At 35.2% G+C, this 19,850-nt stretch overlaps 1 protein-coding gene across 1 annotated transcript in view; it reads right to left on the minus strand.

Annotated features, from left to right (window-relative positions):
* LOC129239621 (serine-rich adhesin for platelets-like) overlaps positions 1–19,850 on the minus strand; it is a 120,109-nt gene that overhangs the window by 92,166 nt on the left and 8,093 nt on the right. Inside the window, exon 3 of the mRNA XM_054875272.1 lies at positions 10,806–10,865. Within this exon, the coding sequence (XP_054731247.1) occupies positions 10,806–10,865 (60 nt within the window). The remainder of the gene's footprint in view (positions 1–10,805; positions 10,866–19,850) is intronic.

Raw genomic sequence — 19,850 nt, forward strand, 5'->3', positions numbered from 1 at the left:
AAACGTAAAGATATATGCCTGTTTTTTTATTATTTTAAGAATTCTAGACATTTTCGAGTTTTTACATAAGATATATGGAGGTATATACTTATATCTATATGCATAGGAGCACATACTCGTATATTGTGTATTAATAAATATTTGTGATATATTTTTACGGGCCTTGAAAGCAATAAAAACTAAAACACCAGGGGAAAACCTCGAAATGTGTAAGCGTTCGTTCGAAAATTGTTTATGTATGTGCAAGGGACTGATAAATTAGTAATTATACTCAGAGCGGAGTAAGTACTGAAGACTGACTGCTTTGGCACATGCATCGGATGGGTACGTCTACTGAGATAAATGAGGCAAAGTGCCAAACATATCTGAAGGAGTATAAAACGCCCATTCCCCTTTTATGAATGTAATATTAGATCTTGACTGAGGCGACATACATTAATATTTCTTAAGAAGCTCATAGTTTAATCCCCTCATTGTTAGAAATGCGGCTATAAAGGACATTATTTAGATATTGGGTATTGAGGGTAAGAGATGTGAAGAGGGTAAAAAAGGGCATCTAGATCCCATTCATGCCAACAATATAAAAATAAGCGCTAGGAACATCTCAAAAACAGATAAGATGAAAAAGTAAAAAAAGTACTAGAGAAGAATTAATAAAACTGAAAATGTTGAAGACTAAATCAGGATCCTACCAGAGTAGGGAATATTCCATTAAGGCTGTCACCTTCGTTACAGTGTTTCGGGTCAGATGGCAGCGATAATAAACGTTTTTCAGAGGAAGGTTTAGATCTCAGTTGCGTAGAATTTCATATAAACAAGAGCCCGTATCGATGTTGTTCCGCGTCAAATTTTTTCGGATCGGAGGGTAAAGTGAGCGTTTCATGCCGTGAACGCCTATTCCCCCACATATGTACATAAGAGAAATTTTTTCTATAAATGAAACTAAATGCAATATGAAGGACGATGTGTTAGCTGTTTTTTTTATAAATATATATTTGGTAAATAATTAATTAATCCACTGAAGTTTTGAAAGCCATAAATTTTGACAAAGTTAAGATTTTAATAACTGACTAACTGAAGGAGACTCACTAGAAAATACCCAATAAAACGATATTTGCCGATTACTAAAAAAAACACTGATTCATAAATAGGTTGACGCATTAATAAGATGAATTGATATTTTACTCGAACTCAATTTCTGTACGAATCTCATTCGACAACTAAACTATGTTTGTAATCTAGCGACAAGGGAGTCAGCACTAACGTAGAGAGTCAGTTGGCCTACAGGCCTTCGAAAAATGAGTGTAATATACATTTTTATACTCCCATAAAATAATTAAGGGAATTTATTAGCGTTGCTTTCAAAGGTTAATCGCTTTAATTAATGGTGATTTTTAAATGTGCTTCGCACTGCGTTTAATCTTGTTGCTTCGAATATTTGATTGACGTCGTCGATACGAAAACTCGACAATTTCTCTTCCGCTTATCAGCTGCTAATTCTTATGGTTCATTTATTGGTGACTCACTGGCCAATGGTGTGTTTAAAGGTGCTTTATTGCCACAAATAAAAATAGACCCCTTGAAAATGGTCAATGGTCAATGAAATATCATTTTGATATTTCCCCAAAACGTTTCAATATAAATATGAAAATAAAATTCTACTGTAGCTAAGTTGCCGTAATTGAAAATTAAATTAGAAACCTCTTAAAGCAGAAATATCTATGCTCTTTGGGGAGGTAAGGGTAAGGGAAGCTTGAGCGACTTAATTTTACGTGTTTGCCTTTTTTTCCGAACTTTAAAGACCGATTACTTTAACTACGAAAGAGTTTGCAAACAATTACGCAATCTCCCCAACGAACGCCCGTGCCATCCATTATTCATCCTCACAGGCTTTTATGTTTGATGAACTTACAAAAAGGCGATATTATCATATGTTAAGTAATTATTTTCCATTTGTATTTGATGAGATGATTAGGTAAAAAATCGAGTGTTCGATAAAACTGGCGCACGTGTTCAACGCCAGTCAAAATACAAACAACCTGCGTGTGAATACACAAATAGTTGGTACGAGGCAAAATCAAAATTAATAAACGTAGCAAAATTTATGGTACCACTGAAGTTTGTTTCGGTTGGTTTTATCATGATCGAGTGAATTATATACATATGAACATACGTACGGTGGACAACAAATGTTGTGCTACCACTGATGTATTTTTTACTTTTACTATGTACGACTTTTCTCCTTTCCCATTCACATTATCAGCCCTTAACACGCAAGAATAAAATATACTTACAGTAGTGAATTTTTTTGTTTTTTGTATAAGTAACTTTTCTATTTTGCTTAAAATCGTCAGGCCTTCAGAAACAAGAATAATATTCGTACAGTGGACGGCAAAAGTTATGATACCACTGAATCCTTTTATAATTAGTATTTTTCCTTTCCCTTAAATCATCATCCCTTCAGAAACAAGAATAATATTCGTACAATGGAGGACAAAAGTTATAATACCACTGAATTTTTACTATTTTTTTTTTTAATTTTAACTGTTTCGTTTACCTTAATTTGAACAGGTCTTCACAAGGAAAAATAATATACGTACAGTGTAGGACAAAAGTTATGAGTTAAGTAATTTTTTTTTTTTTTGGTTTTACTATGTTCGACCTTTTCGTTTTCTCCTTAGAAACAACAGCTGAATATTTAATTTGCATTGGATAAGAAAAGCTATGATACCTCTCAAGGATTTTAATGTTGCTTGACTATGATCGATTTTTCTGCTTGTCTCTAAAAATTATCAGATGACCTCTGATCCATGAATGATATCCGGACATGGGAGGATTATATTTTCACTTATTTTTATTTTATTTCCTAAAATAAGTAGGGGATGATGTTACCTCAACGTTGGATGCCTTTCGAATAAATACTACCAATGTTGCCATAGGCAGTAGTCAACTCTCGACGCGCAACAGAAAGGCACTACCATAGCAGAAATTCACTATTCAGGAATATCGATCGTACTATTTACTGCAAGGCTTGTTATATCTAAATTGAATAAATAGATAATTGGCGCGTACACTCTGTTTGGCTGAGCTCCTCATCCCATTTTTGGTGTGTGTCTTGATTTTGTTCCACATAAGCAGGGGTCTACAGTTTTAAGCCGACTCCGAACGGCAGATATTTTTTATGAGGAGTTTTTTATGGCAGAAATTCTCCGAGTGCATTTCTGCCGTTGCCATTGCCTGCCTAGGATCGACCGCCATTAGGAAAAAAATCCATATCTTCCAAACTAAAATGCTCAGTTGACCGACTCCATCCACAAAATGAAAAAAAAACTGCTGCGAGTGAAAGCTATTACTCGACGGACAACGAGGTGTTATCTGAGCCTCATTATATCTTTATGCAAAACTCATCACTTTACTTCACTTGTACGTCACAAAAAGAGCTTCGGATTTTTGGAGTATCAAAAAACCATCAACGGAAATGGCATTAATCTAAGTAATCAGATATATTTATATTTGTAAAAAATAATTATCACATGATATTATAACAAATGTTGACGCAAATGCTTAGTGATTATTAGCGAGGGTAAAATTTCAATATAATACAATCAATTATCACTATGCAATGTTTAGTTATCAGAGTAGAGAGCGTTCGTTTATTTTAAGGCTTACAGTTACTTTGTCACAGAGAAACGGAAAATGTGTATGTGTGGGTGTGTAGGTGATAATTGGCTTTAAATAGTTTTATTGATAAGTCATCAAAGCGAATTAGGCGCTGACAGTCAATCTAAATTTGTATTTGAAACAAATGTTTACGAGGGTGGGTTGAAAAGTAAATGGCGTAGGTAGAAAATATAATTTACTTGAGAAAAACTCCATTGATTTTTGAATACAATCCTCCTTTAATTCCATACAGGTAATTTGCCGCATCTATGTGAACGAACGATAAACTTCTACATTGGGAATCTCGATGGTATAGAGATTAGCTGCTCTGAGAGGTTATCTGATGCGAATAGTGTGACCTTCGCTACAGCAAAGAAGCTCAATTAATAGGAATTTCAACTAAGAGATCAGACTGAAAAATTATTCTGAGAACTCGGAGAACTCTGTTCACTGGAATGGCCCTTTAGGGAGTTCGTGGTCGTTGGGGTCTAATACCCACATGTGGGTAGAGTTTCGTATTCTCATATGTCAGCTGGATGTGGAGTTTTATTGAGTCCTAGATGAGTCTCTAACCAAGTCGTACCAAGGTAGTTATTGTGCTGAGTTCGCACTACTAATTGGTATTGAAAATTTTTGTATTTCGAGGCGCTGATCAACGCATTGACTTGATCCCCTGGGCATTTGAGTGTGTCAACGTACTGATAAAAATATTACTTTTCGTAGAATTCTAAAAAGAATTGAACTGAATTTGATGGCTCAAGTGGACTCCTGCTTATGAGAAGCAATTAGTTTACCACTTGAATAGTAAATAAAATCAATGGTCAACTTCCAGATTGCGACCTCCATATGCGGCCATCCAGATAGAGCTCATAGCTGAGCTGAGTATAAAGTTAATTTGCACACTCCTGGTGAATCATTCTAGAATTGTAAATATATATTAGAGCAGAATAATGAAACGATAGCGCATTTTGCGATCACTACCATTTATTAATCGGAAATTTGAGTTCAGTGGGTTGTCGGTTCAGTTGTCATGCGATTTGTTGAGAGTGTGTTGACTTAAGCGCGAAACTTCACTTGCTATTCACGAGAGATTGATTAGAATGTTCAAACGGCGTGTGCTTCCATTAGACAGTTGAGAATTACATACGTCGGGCTGATAAATTGAATTAGAAAGCAAATAGCTTGTACTGGTGCTGCATTTTACTGACAAGATCAATTACTTCCCAGCCCCCCCTCGTATATTGAGAAACATATTTTGAGAATTGGAATTCTTCGCTTCGCAAATTCAAAATTTTTGATTGTTGTTAACAAATAAATTTTGATGTGTGTATTTACATATTTATTATTTGGCAGCCAATTTATCCACTGAATATTGCGATTCGCCATGCTATAAATTGCGTTTTTAGTGAAAAACATTTCACAAATATTTACAAATTAGTTTGTCTCTAATAATGCGCGCAATGAAATTAAATTAGAAAGTAGTTACAAATTTAATGGAAATGTATGTGTGTGTGTGTGCAAACTTGTGGGCATATAAAGATTTTATAAAGTATTTGAAAAATGTTTGACTTAAATAAAAACGTATTTCGTAACACTTCGTAAATAAACTTTCCACGTCATTACATTTGCGCTTTTCTACACAAGTAAAATATTTTTGGCAGCCTTAGTCCATATCTCATTTTCTTCTCACAATTTTCGAGACGATTGCTCGCCATAAAATTTTTTTTTCTGTTTCAAACGCATTGCCCAAGAATTCTCACTAAGTTGAATAATCCCGTTTTCTAACACAAAAATTTTAAAATCCACACTATTGAATTGTTATTGTTGCTGTTATTCTTGTTGCTGCTGTAATGCCAAAGTAGCAAAGAAAATCATGTCCAAATTCTAAAAATAATAAAAAATGTCGTCTGCGTACGGCGCTTGATGCTCACCGAACAGAGAAATGTAACGCTAAAATGTTGTGACAGTGGGCGTGAAAGAAGCAAATACAGTGTTCAAAATATGGTAGTATAAGTACAATTGTCATGAGACAAACAATTACTTTATTTTAATTAATAAGAAGTAAAGTGGAATTAATAAATTGATATTTTAAATAAACTTTTATTCCTACTAATTTAATTTAAAAAATATGTGACTGATAAATAGATAAATAGGCTACATAGCTACACAAAACGTTTTTTTTTTTGTTTTTACTTTGAATAGCAATAATTACATTAATTTTTATTTCTACAAATTTATGTTTGACATCAGTCAACATTATTTATTTTGCTTCCATAAATTGCGCTCTTTATTTACAAAACACCAACTTAGTTTTTATTGTATTGAAATTGAAATTTTGCACTAAAAAATGTTTGCGCAAATTTTGCTTCATTATTTTTTCATGCCGCCGAAAGTTGTTGTTCTTTTGTTAAAAGTTTATCATCTGGAAATAATTACAGTGATAGATCTCGATGCCTTGAGGTAGATAATTTTTGTGCTGAAGACAAAAGGTGTTTGAAGTTGGGGAATTTAACGCCACTTTCGATGTAGGTTCGAGCCAAATGCAAAAGCAAGAGAGTGACAGAACCAACAAGAATAAGATTGGACGTGCTTAAAAAGCAACGGTCTAAACACCAACAGAAAAATGTTCACAAACAATATTCATGGATTAAAGCCCAGTTAGTCTATACTTAATTTAACATAATTTAAGAAATAGATAACGTTTCCTCAACATGTCAACTTCATACTCGACTCTTAATTTTTCTTGCAAATTCCTTTTTCAATTTTTATATTTGTATTTTCTGTTGCATCTGTTTGCCAGTAATGCCCCATCACAAAAATTATTTTCAAAAGTAATTTCTGCACACATTTTTTTTTCGTGCATAAAAATTAATACAAAAACACATTTTTACATCATTTACATTTTTATCATCACCAACCCACTGTGCACTGTAACACTTGACCAAGGGTTTTCACGCTAAAAATCTCGCTACTCAGTGACTCTTTATGTATGCAAAATCATATTTTTTTGTTGAATATATAAAAAAATGTCCGATTTTTTCATGCTAGTGTTTTCAGTACTCTGTAGTTCAGCTCTATATTAAATTAAAATTTATTTCGAATAAACAAAAAAACAATGTTCCAACTTTTTCGTCACCACCGACGCACTGTGCGCATTTACAGAGCATGTCTGTACGTCATTGTCGCCTTAATGCCGTTGTCGATGTTTTTTGTTTTCGTTTCACTTATTTTATGCTTTACTAGTTTTTTGTCGCTTGCAATTACTCTTCTTCTAGTTTTTGATAAGTTTTACACGTATTATTGCTTAATAAATTAATAAGTTGTTGTTGTCTTTGCTGTTAATTCATCATTGGTGGTGTAGATGAAAAGAAAATTTGTTGCCCAAACTGCTATAACGAGGAAACTTAGATTGATGACTAATCTATTTTTATTATGAAAAGCTGATGTGTGTCAATTTTCTATGAAAATTTTATATTTTTAATGGCATGAAAATTTTATGAATGTATGTACTTTTAGCCATTAAATTGTTTTTGGTTTCGCTTTGATTGTTGATTGATTTAATTTTTTTTCTTGGAGAATATTTCCTTTGGCCGTTAACTTGTTGCTCTGGTGTGAGTGTAGGTGAGAAGAGAGCTATTCATGCCAGTGTTTAGAGAGGCAGCGGATGGTCAATTTACAGGAGACTAGGTTGGAAATTTAAATTTTTTTAACGTTGTTTTCTTAATGCTTAATGTTTTATTTATTTTTAATTTAATTTAATTTTTTTTAAATAAATTATACCCACACAATTTCGAAAAAAAACTCACATAGCTTTATTATAGGTATTTTAACACTTTTTCAGAATTTTCGTAAAATTCTTTGCTTTTTTTTTCTGTGCCTGCGTGTTTTTTAGTTGTTTTTTTTTCAATATTATGTTTATAAAAATATTCCGTTATACGAAGTGGACGAGAAAATGTCTGCGTGAGAACTGATAGTTGAAAAACTGAGAAGGCTAAGATGCGGCGCGCGAAAAATTCTGTATTTGCAATACACATACATACACGTTTTACGTATTTGTGGATTTCTAAGAAAACAACCTAAATCATCTTAGCACTTTCCACCTGTCAAGCATTGAATTGCCGGATTTTCATGCAATATTTATGCTAGTAATTATTGACAGCTGTAGCCTAAGTAACCGTTTTGATAAAAGTTGATCATCTTTCGAGCGGATGCTGATATCTGGACCTTCCCAGGCGGTGTGTATTCTTCTAGACTCCCACCTTGACACAGGTTCTTAGTGATGAGTCCAAGTTTCGTCCTTCGTAACAATACGGTCATAAATTTAAAAATTCTCGCTACAAAATTCTGTTTCTTCTGGAGTTTTGCTTCTTTTTTGTATCTTTCCATAAACTCGTCCATTCATCCTACAATTCTTGCTTTGCAATTTCTGCTACTTCTGAACTGGTGTGATCATTATTGGTACCCATTTTCCGCTGACCGTAATTATACGAAGGTGGTCATGGAGGATATTCCAAACGGTCGTATTTGATACTCTAATCATTACCTCAATTTTTCTCAAACTCGACTCTTCCTGCACATTTTTTTTGAAATTTACAACAAGATCTGAGAACGTCGCCTCAACCGCCTCATGTGTTTCAAAAAGAGCTGTGTATTTTTCTTGCTTATTAAATAGCTTGAGCAAGGCATGATGCCGAGTTTTTTGCATAACTGATGTTTTCATCCCTATTGACTGACGATATCTTAAAGGTCAATAGCAAGAACTGAAATATAGTATTTTTTGTTATAAACGAATCTCTTCTTCCCCTTCCGACACCATTTTTTATTTCCCCTTGCAAAATTTACACCTCCCGTTGCTTTTTATTTTACACACATACATATGCATATACACATGGGCGTTCAATAAACGCATTTCTGAACAATAACCTATGAAAAAGTAAATTTTTATATATCGCTGTGAATAATAATATGAGCAGCACAGACAGCAAATTAAATGCCTTCACAACTATTTACAAGCAACATAACAACTACTCCGCGGCAAATAAGTAACAAAACCAAAAAATGTTACACCTCGACTAAAGTAGTAAACGTAATAAAAATATTAGTCATCTACTAAAATATGCGTGTCGATGTATGTACGAATGTTTGTGTACAGAGGTGAGAGTTGTGCGTAGCTTGATTAAGCCGAGTGGCAGCTTCGAACATTACAACGCAACATGAAGTGAGCAATGATAATTGTCGGCGCGTAGGGAGGACCAGCAGCAGCAACAGCAGCAGTCAAAAACAACACACTTCATTCACATGGCCTTCAAAATGTCGTGCTTTCATTGGCTGATGGTAAAGGGCTGATTGTCGCAAAATGTCAAACGTATAAATAAATATCAACTTTGAATTGACAGTATTACTAGAAAATAAGATAAAGCATATATATTAAGTATGCATGCATATGCATACACAAACCTCTTTGTAAACATATTGATAATGAAAATATGAGATTTAATCACAAAATTGAGTTTCTCTGTTTTTCCATTTTTTTATTTTTTGTGGTAGCGAATTTATTCACTTAAAAGCAGCGAACCGACATTATGATTACCCTTTAAGCTTTGACGCGCACCAACTTTGACGGCAACATACGTCATAAGTCATGACGTTGCGCGTGCTAGCGCCACGACTGTGAGAAAACAAAGATGTGTAAGTGTATGTAGGTGTTTAATTAAAAAATGTAAAGATATATTTTTGCTGCTGAGCGCTCATTGAAATATTCGCATTCACCGCACCTTTACTCTTACGTGCTTTTTCATACCAAAAATTTGCTTTCCGTTGTTTTTTTAGCCAAATTAATTTTCCCCCGCAGTTTTTTCTATTTCGGTTTATTTATGGCTAGCGGTAAGCGCTGAGTTAGTCTAGACGTGCGTTTTGAATAGCCCAAGCAGTCGTTTGCTTAACAAATATTATATTTAAATAGCTACTTACACACAGACAAATGTATAAGTATGTGTGCACGTATTTTTTAAATTTCATTGTGACGCTTCAGTGACAAGCCTATGACAATGGAGCCAAAAATAAATACAAAGAATAGGGCTGCTGCTGATTGAATTAATGAGTATCGAGCTAAGTACAAGGAAAGGTACTTAGTACACATGAAGTAACAGTGTTCCTACACTGATCGCTTAAAACATTAAGAAACGGACAAAGTATAGAAATTAGAGAATTCCATATTTTTCATTGACATTTGGAAGTTATTGTCTGCGTATGGATTTCATGGCGTCATCTGACTGACTACCGCTGCCAACTACATGAAATATGAATTTATCCTGCAGCAGTAGCTTTTCGTATTTATTCTAAACATCACTGACGTCAGAGTGAATAATTCCTTTTCCGGCATCTTTTTTAATGCCCACTTTTACACGAGAAAAAAAAGCGTTAAAATTATTGTATTATTACTACCATTCGGAATCCAGAGAGAATGTAGGTTCGAATCTCGGTGAAACACCAAAATGAAGAAAAAAATGTCTAATAGCGGTTGCCCCTCGGCAGACAATGGCAAACCTACGAGTGTATTTCTGCTATGGAAAAGCTCCTCATAAAAAATATCTGCCGTTCGGAGTCGGCTTAACACAGTAGGTCTCTCCATTTGTGAAACAACATCAAGACGCACGCCACAAATAGGAGGAGGAGCTCGGCCAAACACTCAAGAAAAGCAAATCGCAAACTTCGTGATTTTTTCGGTGAAAAGAAACTAGTTCTGTTGAGTATAAAAAAAGGACAGACAGACCAAAAGCTGAACGATCTTTTGAAAATTTTGCTGCTGCTGCGCTAAGCGTTGCTGAACAGCCTTCAGCATCGGTACCTCAACGTTCTCAACAACTAGGCCCATTCATGAAGCGACTGTTTCGCGGATTTTGTCTGTTGACATATACATATAATTGCTAAGAGAAGAATTTTGAATAAAAGAGAGAAACCTGAAAGAGTCTAAATTTTTTTTATTTATTTTAAAACAACATCTGGGCGTGTCCTTTGAAAGCCCCTTTATTTCCCGAATTTCGTGACATAAAAACTGTATTTTTCTCTTGTGCTCACAAAAAGTATAATACGCATAAATCTGTGTGAAGTTCTTGTGTTAGATATCGATTTGCATACACACTTACCTTGAAAGCCTGCGTTTGACATTATCATCATTTGCTGACTTTGTAGCTTGTTGAGTTAATCTGCAAGAGGAAAGGAAATTTAAATATTTAAAGCTAATTAATTATTCAAGCAAACAAAATGAAATCGAATTTTGTGATTGATTGATAAAGTTATGCATAGTAGATATACAGTATTGGCCATAAGTATTCGGCACCTCATCATTAACACTTCGCTTAGTACACACATTTCAAATGGCTTGTATTTATTTGGGGCGTCTAATACATTGGGCGAAGGCTGTATTTGGCCATGTGTGCAGATATGTTAACGACTAAATGATTACTTTCTCAAATAGACATAGAACAACACTTGGCAGACCGAAATTTCTAAGCAAAACATGTTTTTGATATGGAACAATTTGGTTTGAAAATAACACCAGATTTAGATAAGTCATTTGCTATACTCGTGCATTGTGGGAGTTAAAACGAGAAAGATGTATAAAATTGTTAAATATTTTGCTTTGGTGTAAATTATTGTTTATTTTGGCAGCGCTTAGGTTCTAAAAAATGTATATATTTTCACACAATGCAACAAAATCAAGATCTCCGCATAGTTGTTAGTTATGCGCACTACCAAGCAGAGCTCAGACGCGATTTATCAGCTGTTTCATAAGCCCGATGAGAATAGTAATATTTTAGTGAAATGACACAGGCTCGAAAAACCTGGAGTTTGTTTATGCTTTTCTAATTCATAATTTTATGAATTATCGCATAAATCTGCTCAGAGTTGCATTAAATGTTGTAATTTTGACCCACTCGGTAGAGAAGTGAGATCTTGAGACACTCTAGTGACATGAGCGAAACACAAAATTTTCTCACATTTCGTGATTTCTCCTCTTTGGAGCCTTTTTGGCTTGAACTTAGATACAAATATTTGTCGTCCGAACTGTATTAACTTAAGTAGTTTAAATAATATGACCCATCATAACAAAGAGTTGCGCTTGAAAGGCGCTTTAATCATGCGACATATGGTGCAACTTCCTCATCTAAGGACCAGGCGACATAAAATAGCTCCAGTTGCCTTTTCTCCATTTTCGAGGAATAGGTGTTGATCGAAATGGTATTCTGTATGTAAAATTAACTGTATTATTGAAATACCAAATTGAATTATGGGTTTTAGGAACTTCCTTAGCAAAATTGCATAATTAATAAAAATTTAATTTGGGCTGGATGCTGGGTGTTCATTTTTGAAATCAAACAAACTAATAGACAATAGCGTGCAACATCCGACTGGCGGATGAAAATATTGTATGTTGTTAACATATTATGTAAAAAGTGGGCGTGGTTTTGATGCGATCCCAAAAAATTTATTTATTTATTTATTTATTTATTTATTTAGAAAGAGTAACAACTAATTAATAATTATTACACTTATAATATTACAGCGCTGACTACCAGGGCCTTCGGCTTATTGCTAAAAGGAAAAAAATAGTCTAATAGGATTTAAAAATATTTAAAGTTATTGGCAAATGCGTGACTGATGGTACTCATGTTCATTCGTACTAACATGTGTGTGTAACATATATACGCTCATCGTATGTACGATTAAGCGCATAGATGTACGCCCGTATATTCATTAACGAACATTTGTACCATGTCCAACAAGGATTGTTTACATACATATATTAAAAGTAATATGATATATACAAGAAAAAATAATGGTTAAGTAGGTATCTTACAAAGATAAATCAATTTATAAATGATGTTAATACTATCGATATCGCGAAGCTTTAGGTAGGATGATGGTTTGGTATTGTTAAAAATGGAGGTTCTTATTTGTTTGAGTCCAGCACATTCGTCCAGAAGGTGAAGAACGGTGTTGTCGGTAGAGCCGCAAAAGGAGCAGGTTTGTTTTGTGGAGCCTTTTAAAAGGTGTGCATGTGTGGTGAGTGTGTGTCCAATTTTAAGGCGAACAAATATTTTGAGTTTGCCGCATGATACATTAGATGGATATATCGGAGTTTCCCCATTAGGGTTGTAATTTTTGTAGCAGTGATGATAGCTACACCAATCGCTAGCGAAACATTTCTGAATATATTTTTTTACGAGCTTCTTAATGTCTTTATCGATGAAGTGTTCGGATAGATGTAACGGTTGTCTGGAAGCTTCTTTGGCAAGTTCGTCAGCTTTCTCGTTCCCGCGAATACCGGCGTGACCTGGTATCCACATAATTTTTATGGTATCCTTATGCTTTAGAAGTATTTTGCGAATCTTTTCAATTAGTGGGGTGTTGTTGATGTGGTTAGCAAGGGCTTCGAATGTGGATTTGCTATCACTACATATCAGATATTTATTTCCACTACTGGAGGCAAACCGTACCGCTTCAAATATTGCAGCTGCTTCAGCTGTAAATATCGAGCAATATGTTGGCATTGCAGCGGCCGAAATCAAACCACCAAGCTCGTTTGTCACTGCAAACGTAGTGCTGGTGTCAGACTTCGATCCGTCTGTAAAAATAAACTCCCAGTAACTCTAAGAGGTTCAACAAATTTGTTATAGAGTTGTTTGTATTTGTTGGGGCTAGTAGAGGATTTTGGATATTTTAATAAAGTGGTGATGAAGCTAGATCTACGATCCAACCACTGCGGATGCGTTTCGATTGCTGAGAGCGTTGGTACAGAAACAATGTCGAGGTTCTTGACTAAGTTTAAAATGCGCGATATTGCTGATGGTGACTTGGACTTGTCTTTTTGAAGCCATTCTGATTCAACGTATGAAAATAGCAACTTGTTTCTGCAGTGAAGTATTTTTGGGATTAGCATCATTGAGTTGCTCATTGTTCTTTGCGAAATAGCTGGCAGTCCTGCTTCGGCAAAAATTACCTTTATTGGAGACGTGGAGAAAGCGCGGATACTTCTCCTGGCCGCAGCATGGTATGGTGTTTCGAATCTAAATGAGGTGGGGAACAATATTGCACTATATGTGTTGGGGCGAGCTTAATTATGTCCTCATCGAAACGTACACATTAAGGGGTTACATGGGTTTCGTCGGGTAAAAAAGGCCAATTTCAATATTTTTTTTCTATGTAAAAAATTATTTATTTTATTCAAACTTTTTTTTCTCTTATAGATACATATTTAAAGAATAATTTCTGAAATTTTCAAAAAAACAAAATTTAAACTCCTCCATTGTGACGTCATTTTCGGTGACCCCTCGAAAAAAAGGTGCGTCCGCGTTGTCAGCATAACTCCTGACAGGCTCATCAAAAATGAAAAAAAAACAAAAATAAGTGCTTTAGTTATGACCATAAATTTTGGCAGACATTTTTGCAAAAAAATTAAAATTTCGGTCAGATTTGCTTGACATTTTGTTTTTTTTTAAATAGTTGTAATTGAAAAAAAAAACAAAATTCTTCGGTCAAGCACGAGTAAATTGTATTTCGGACACCTGTGTAAAATTTCATCAAAATCGGTTAAGTAGTTTTCGAGAACATTTGACAACCGACTCTGAAAACACGGTTCCGAAAAAAACGAGTTTAAAGTTTTGAGTAACAATAAAAGTGGCTTGGAGCGCACACATTCCAAGGGCTGTATCTCCGAATTTATTATTCGGATCGACTTTAAAATTTTGGATAATATTCCTGAGAAGTTGTAGAAATTAATAAGCAAAAAAACAATAAATCGATTTTTTGAACCAACGAAATCCGTGTAACCCCTTAAAAGACCATACGTGGGCCTGACACCGGCCATTTTTTCAAAATTTGATTTGCGTCTTTTTTATTTTTTAGTTATATTTGGGTAATATTGCTTCATTTTTACCGGAAGATCAGTCCAAAGCGATGCGTGTAACATTTGCAATGAAGCAAATGGTAAGGGTACTTTGGAACTTTACCATTGCCCTGCTCTTTGTATTACTCGACCAGTGTGCCTAGGATCAACAGATTTTTCATACCGCTGCCAAAAGGTTGAACGGCTTGTTAAAACTTGCGAAGATGCGCATTATGAATTATATAAAATGATATCTGCGACTCCAGATACATTGCACTGGTAACACAATGGACCTTAGAGGTCTAAGGGAGATCTTTTTACAGATCAGCCAGCATTACCTAACCTAACCTAGCGGAGTTAAAGGGTTTTCCAATAAGACGTGTTATTCTCGTAAAATATCAATGGTTTCGTTGCTTGTGTGGCCGTAGCACCGTCTTGTTGAAAATAAACGTTGTCCAGATCAATACCATCTCGATAGCGCAATCCATTCACCGTAACTGTTGCTCCAGCTTCATTTTCGAAAAAGTAAGATCCAATGACTCCGCAGGACCATAAACCCCACCAAACAGTCACACGTTGAGGATATAGAGGCTTTTCAACAATAATAATGGATTTTCTGAGTCCCAGATCTGACAATTTTGCTTGTTTACGAAGCCACCGAGGTGGAAATGGGCCTCATCACTCAAGAGGATTTTTCGATGGAATTCCGGATCATTTTCATGCATTTCAACGACCCAATCAGCAAAGACACGACGTTGTTGATGATCGGCCGGCTGGAGTTCTTGCGTTAACTGGACTTTATAAGCCTTAAGACTCAAATCTTTATGCAAAATAGGCTGTAATGACGTTTGTGGAATGCCTAATTCCAAAGAACGACGAGGAATGGACAAACCTGGGTTTTCTTCAACACTTTCGGCTACAACAGCAATATTTTCGGCTGTTCTTGAGCGACGTGCACGGGTTTTATTCTGCTCATCACTAACTTGTCCCAACAGCTCGAATTTTTTCACCAATTTCTGTATTGCGGTCCGACAAGTTGCTTCAGGATGACCCAAAAATGTTCTAGTTTTACGAACCGTTTCACCATTTTTATAATGAACTTTAATAATTTCAATGCGTTGTTTAAGCGTGAATCGTTCCATTTTTATGAATGGCGTAGCTTCTACTTGTCAAGTAGAAAAAAATGACATCTAAAGGGACATCTACCGAAATAGCGGGCTATTCAAAATAACACCTGTTATTGGAAAACCCTTTATTACATTCTTTGCCTTTTCTAAAAATGTCTGTCATATGGAAGGTGGCGGGATTATTGAGTGATGCCGCCTATTTTCAATACCCACCTACCTAGGATAAATATTAATATAATATGTGTACCAAGTTTCATAGAAATATATTAATTTTTGCTCGAGCTATTGTGCGACGAATGGATAGGCGGACATGGATGGCATATCGACTTCTCTCATCATTCCGAGCATTTTGTTATATATAGTACGAGTATATGTTTCCTTTATGCTGTTACATACAACCGTTGTGTTAACCAAATCATAGCATTTTTGTGGACAAGTGGGCGCCGGTATACAAATATTTTTCTCATACGATATACCCGGAAAGTTTAGATAATAATTTGATCACAGTAGTAAAAGGAGTATTCTGTATCGTCCCATTAGAAAAGGAATTTTTTGTACCAACATTTTATTTTAACAATGTTTTAAGTTCCACTGACGCCTTAAGGCTGGTATATATTTCACTGGTATATTTACATCTACGTTTTTTGTTCAACGAAGAATGCCAAATAAAGTCGAAACACGCGAAAGTAAAAAATAAAAAAAACAAAGAGTAAACCAATAGCGTTCATATAAAGCGAGTACGAGTGTAATTAATGTACAGGATGAGGATATGGTGTGGCAATATCCGCCGCTTAATTACTGAAGTGACCACACGGTGCGTGATAATACTCGTATGTGCGAAGAAGGGCTAAAAATACGACTATGGTAAACGACAGGACCTTAAGTATCCTACTTTCATTTTGGAAGGAAGTTGTGGCATGTAACACGAATAAGCGGAAATCCGTAGGAAAAGTTTTGCGGCTTTTATCCAATTGAACATAACAAAAAATGCAAAGTGTTCAATACAAATCAAATACGTACGTATATAAATGTATAAATGTGATTTTTTTTTTTTTCAAATATATATGTACATAATTTATATATGTATATATGCTCGTAGGCGGCCGCCGTAGCCGAATGGGTTGGTGCGTGATTACCATTCGGAATTCAGAGAGGTCGTTGGTTCGAATCTCGGTGAAAGCAAAATTAATAAAAACATTTTTCTAATAGCGGTCGCCACTCGGCAGGCAATGGCAAACCTCCGAGTGTATTTCTGCCATGAAGAAGCTCCTCATAAAAATATCTGCCGTTCGGAGTCGGCTTGAAACTGTAGGTCCCTCCATTTGTGGAACAACATCAAGACGAACACCACAAATAGGAGGAGAAGCTCGGCCAAACACCTAACAGAAGTGTACGCGCCAATTATTTATTTTTATTTTATATATGCTCGTATGTGTATATGTTCGCTTATGCATTCGGCCAAAATAGTACTGTGAATTGAAGATTTAAAAAGTTCACTGTCGAGCGCTAAACAAAAGGTCAGACAGTAAATCAAATATATTATCTGGCCCTTATGCTGTGTTTGAGAAAGAAAATGTGTTGAAAAAATTACAATCATGCGCCGGCTTTAAACTGTGTGTATTGTTCGTCACCATTGGTCAAAAACTCGACTTATTTAGATCGCCCATAACTTGATATGATATGATATAGATCGTTCCCACGCAGTCGGTTCTACGTAAGCGATGCAACGGATTTATATCCGGCCAAGCACGGTCACCCCAGCAGCATTCCGCAAACATGTATGGGGAATGTTTATGCTACTACAATAACAACAACATGGCTTGGATCGACTTTTCTGACTTTCCGAAAATTCAAATTACCTCAGCACCCGTTTTCATTTAAAGAAAGAGAGCGCATTTGCGGCGAGAACTAAAGTCGATTTCGGCAAATGTGATTGAAAATTCTTTTGATGATTGGATTGGGTATGCAATAAATTTAATTTCCATTTAATTTTTTTTTATTAATATTTAATTGAATGAATAACAAATATTTTGCATTTTATTCAACTATCTCCGCTACCTTTTTATTTGATTAGTATTTAATTACTATTTGTAAACTTAACTATCGCTCCTATTGAGGGCGATCTTTTCGACAGAATGTGTATTATGCATACATATATTTATGTGCATGTGTGTGTAAGCACGCCCCCTCAAAATCAATGCAAAATTACGAACAACTGTATGCATATATACTTTCTGGATACTTCTCGTTACGCATTTTGTTTTTATTTGTTTTTCCATTTGGCTATTTTGCTTTCGTTTGCTCTACCAACCCTTGCTAGCACTTTCTATTTCTATAAATTTCTACTTTTTTGCTGCAATTGCGTATTTTTTCCACTGCGCAGCTACTGCATTTTTCAAATTACACAACCTTCAAAGTCTACGCTTCCCAAACGATTTGCGCTTCCCTCACTGCTTGCAAAAAATTTCATCTCCGCTTGTTTACCTACCTTCCGTTTTGTGCAGTCAGCAGTTTCGTGTGCGTGTGACTGCGTGGGGTTGCCAACCACTCGTGCAGCACACGCGAAACAGATAACCAACCTACCCTACTAACAAGGGATAACAACAATGGCGCTGATTGTTTATGTGAGGACTTCGGCATTTTTTAACCTAGTCCCGGAACTTCGGGGTTCCGCTTATACATGTAACTGAATATAACTTTATTGAATTCGGTAAAACTTCAATAATTGTTTTAGTTTTTGCAAAAAAAAATAGACACATTTTAAAATACTTTATTACGATAATAAAAAAAAACAAATTACCGAAAATTAAAGTTAACGGTTTTCAATATTATTTATTAAATTCAAAACAACATAACAAATAATTCTTAAAGCAGTATCTAGCTCGTAGATTGGAAAATTTTTCTATTTCTAAATTTCGCTTGGGTTACAAATACTAAAACTGAGTTCAAGTACAGTTTTATGGTTTATTAGATTTAAAATGCGTCTGTTAGCATAGCGCAGCATTTGAGGTTGAGTCTTCTAACCGTAATCTAAAGTGATTGCACACAAAACCGGCCCTTCGAAGACAACAAATAGCAAGTAAATTCTGCAGATGTTTGACAGCGTCGATAACTAGTTCCAGAATTTAAAGTAACCATTTTTTTATTTTGAGCGTTAAAGTGACATCCGAATGGATCAGAAATTTATTTTATGAACAGTTTTTTTTTTTTAATTGGTCGCTTATTGCTTGAAAGCTGAAAAATTTAAAAGCATTCAATCTTCATGGAAACTCGAATAATTAGACTAAATGGTGGAGACAATTAGACATCTAGAATCTGCGATTTGACTCTACAAGAATAATTTTAGTGGGTCTCCAGTAAGAATAAATGTTCCGCCAGTCATACAGAGAAAATTCAAGATTTGAAACATGAAATGGAAGTTGCTGTTGGTGGTATAAGTGCCAAAACTCATGAAAAGGGGCTAATAATTGTGCTGGAATTGACAGAAGAGACTACTGTACTTATTTCTAGTTCAATTAAATGAAATTCTAATCGCTAGTTGAATCTCCGTACGCTATTTTTTCCACGTCAAAAATGTAACACTCTGAAACTTGCATTAATGTCCACCTTTTTGAATATGATTTCCTTCCAAACATTTGAACTAGAAAATTTGTATACATCATTTCGGAGTTCATATCAAGTTATCTCGGGATAGAAACATTCCCTACTACCTGCACTTCCTATCCACCATATCCCACTTCCCCCAGACAACAAACAGCGACTTGTGCGGCTCAACACCACCACCACAATCGCCTACACCTCCGTGGCCAACAACAACCCGCTATTGCTTTTCGTTGCATTATCACTCACCTTATTTTCGTATTGCATAAATGTGATTTGTGCTTTTGCGATTTATTCAATTGCTTTACATGGCGTCTGAGATTGATGCAATTTTCCCAAAACGCTTTACACTTTTTATGAATTTCGTGTGCGCGTATCTTGATGGTGAAGAAATTACACAAATGTTAAGTGATTTATTAGCTTGTTTTGTGTGTGCTTCTTATTTAAGTCACTTTACCTTAAGAATTTTCGATTTTTTCGGCGTAAATATTAAATACACTGGGTGCAGGAAGACTTTTTGGACGTTGTTCGCTGCGCGAAGTGCAACTTTTCAATTGATTTTCGTACTTTTCACA

This window comes from Anastrepha obliqua, chromosome 2 (genome assembly GCF_027943255.1).
Source record: "Anastrepha obliqua isolate idAnaObli1 chromosome 2, idAnaObli1_1.0, whole genome shotgun sequence".
Taxonomy (NCBI): Eukaryota; Metazoa; Arthropoda; class Insecta; order Diptera; family Tephritidae; genus Anastrepha; species Anastrepha obliqua.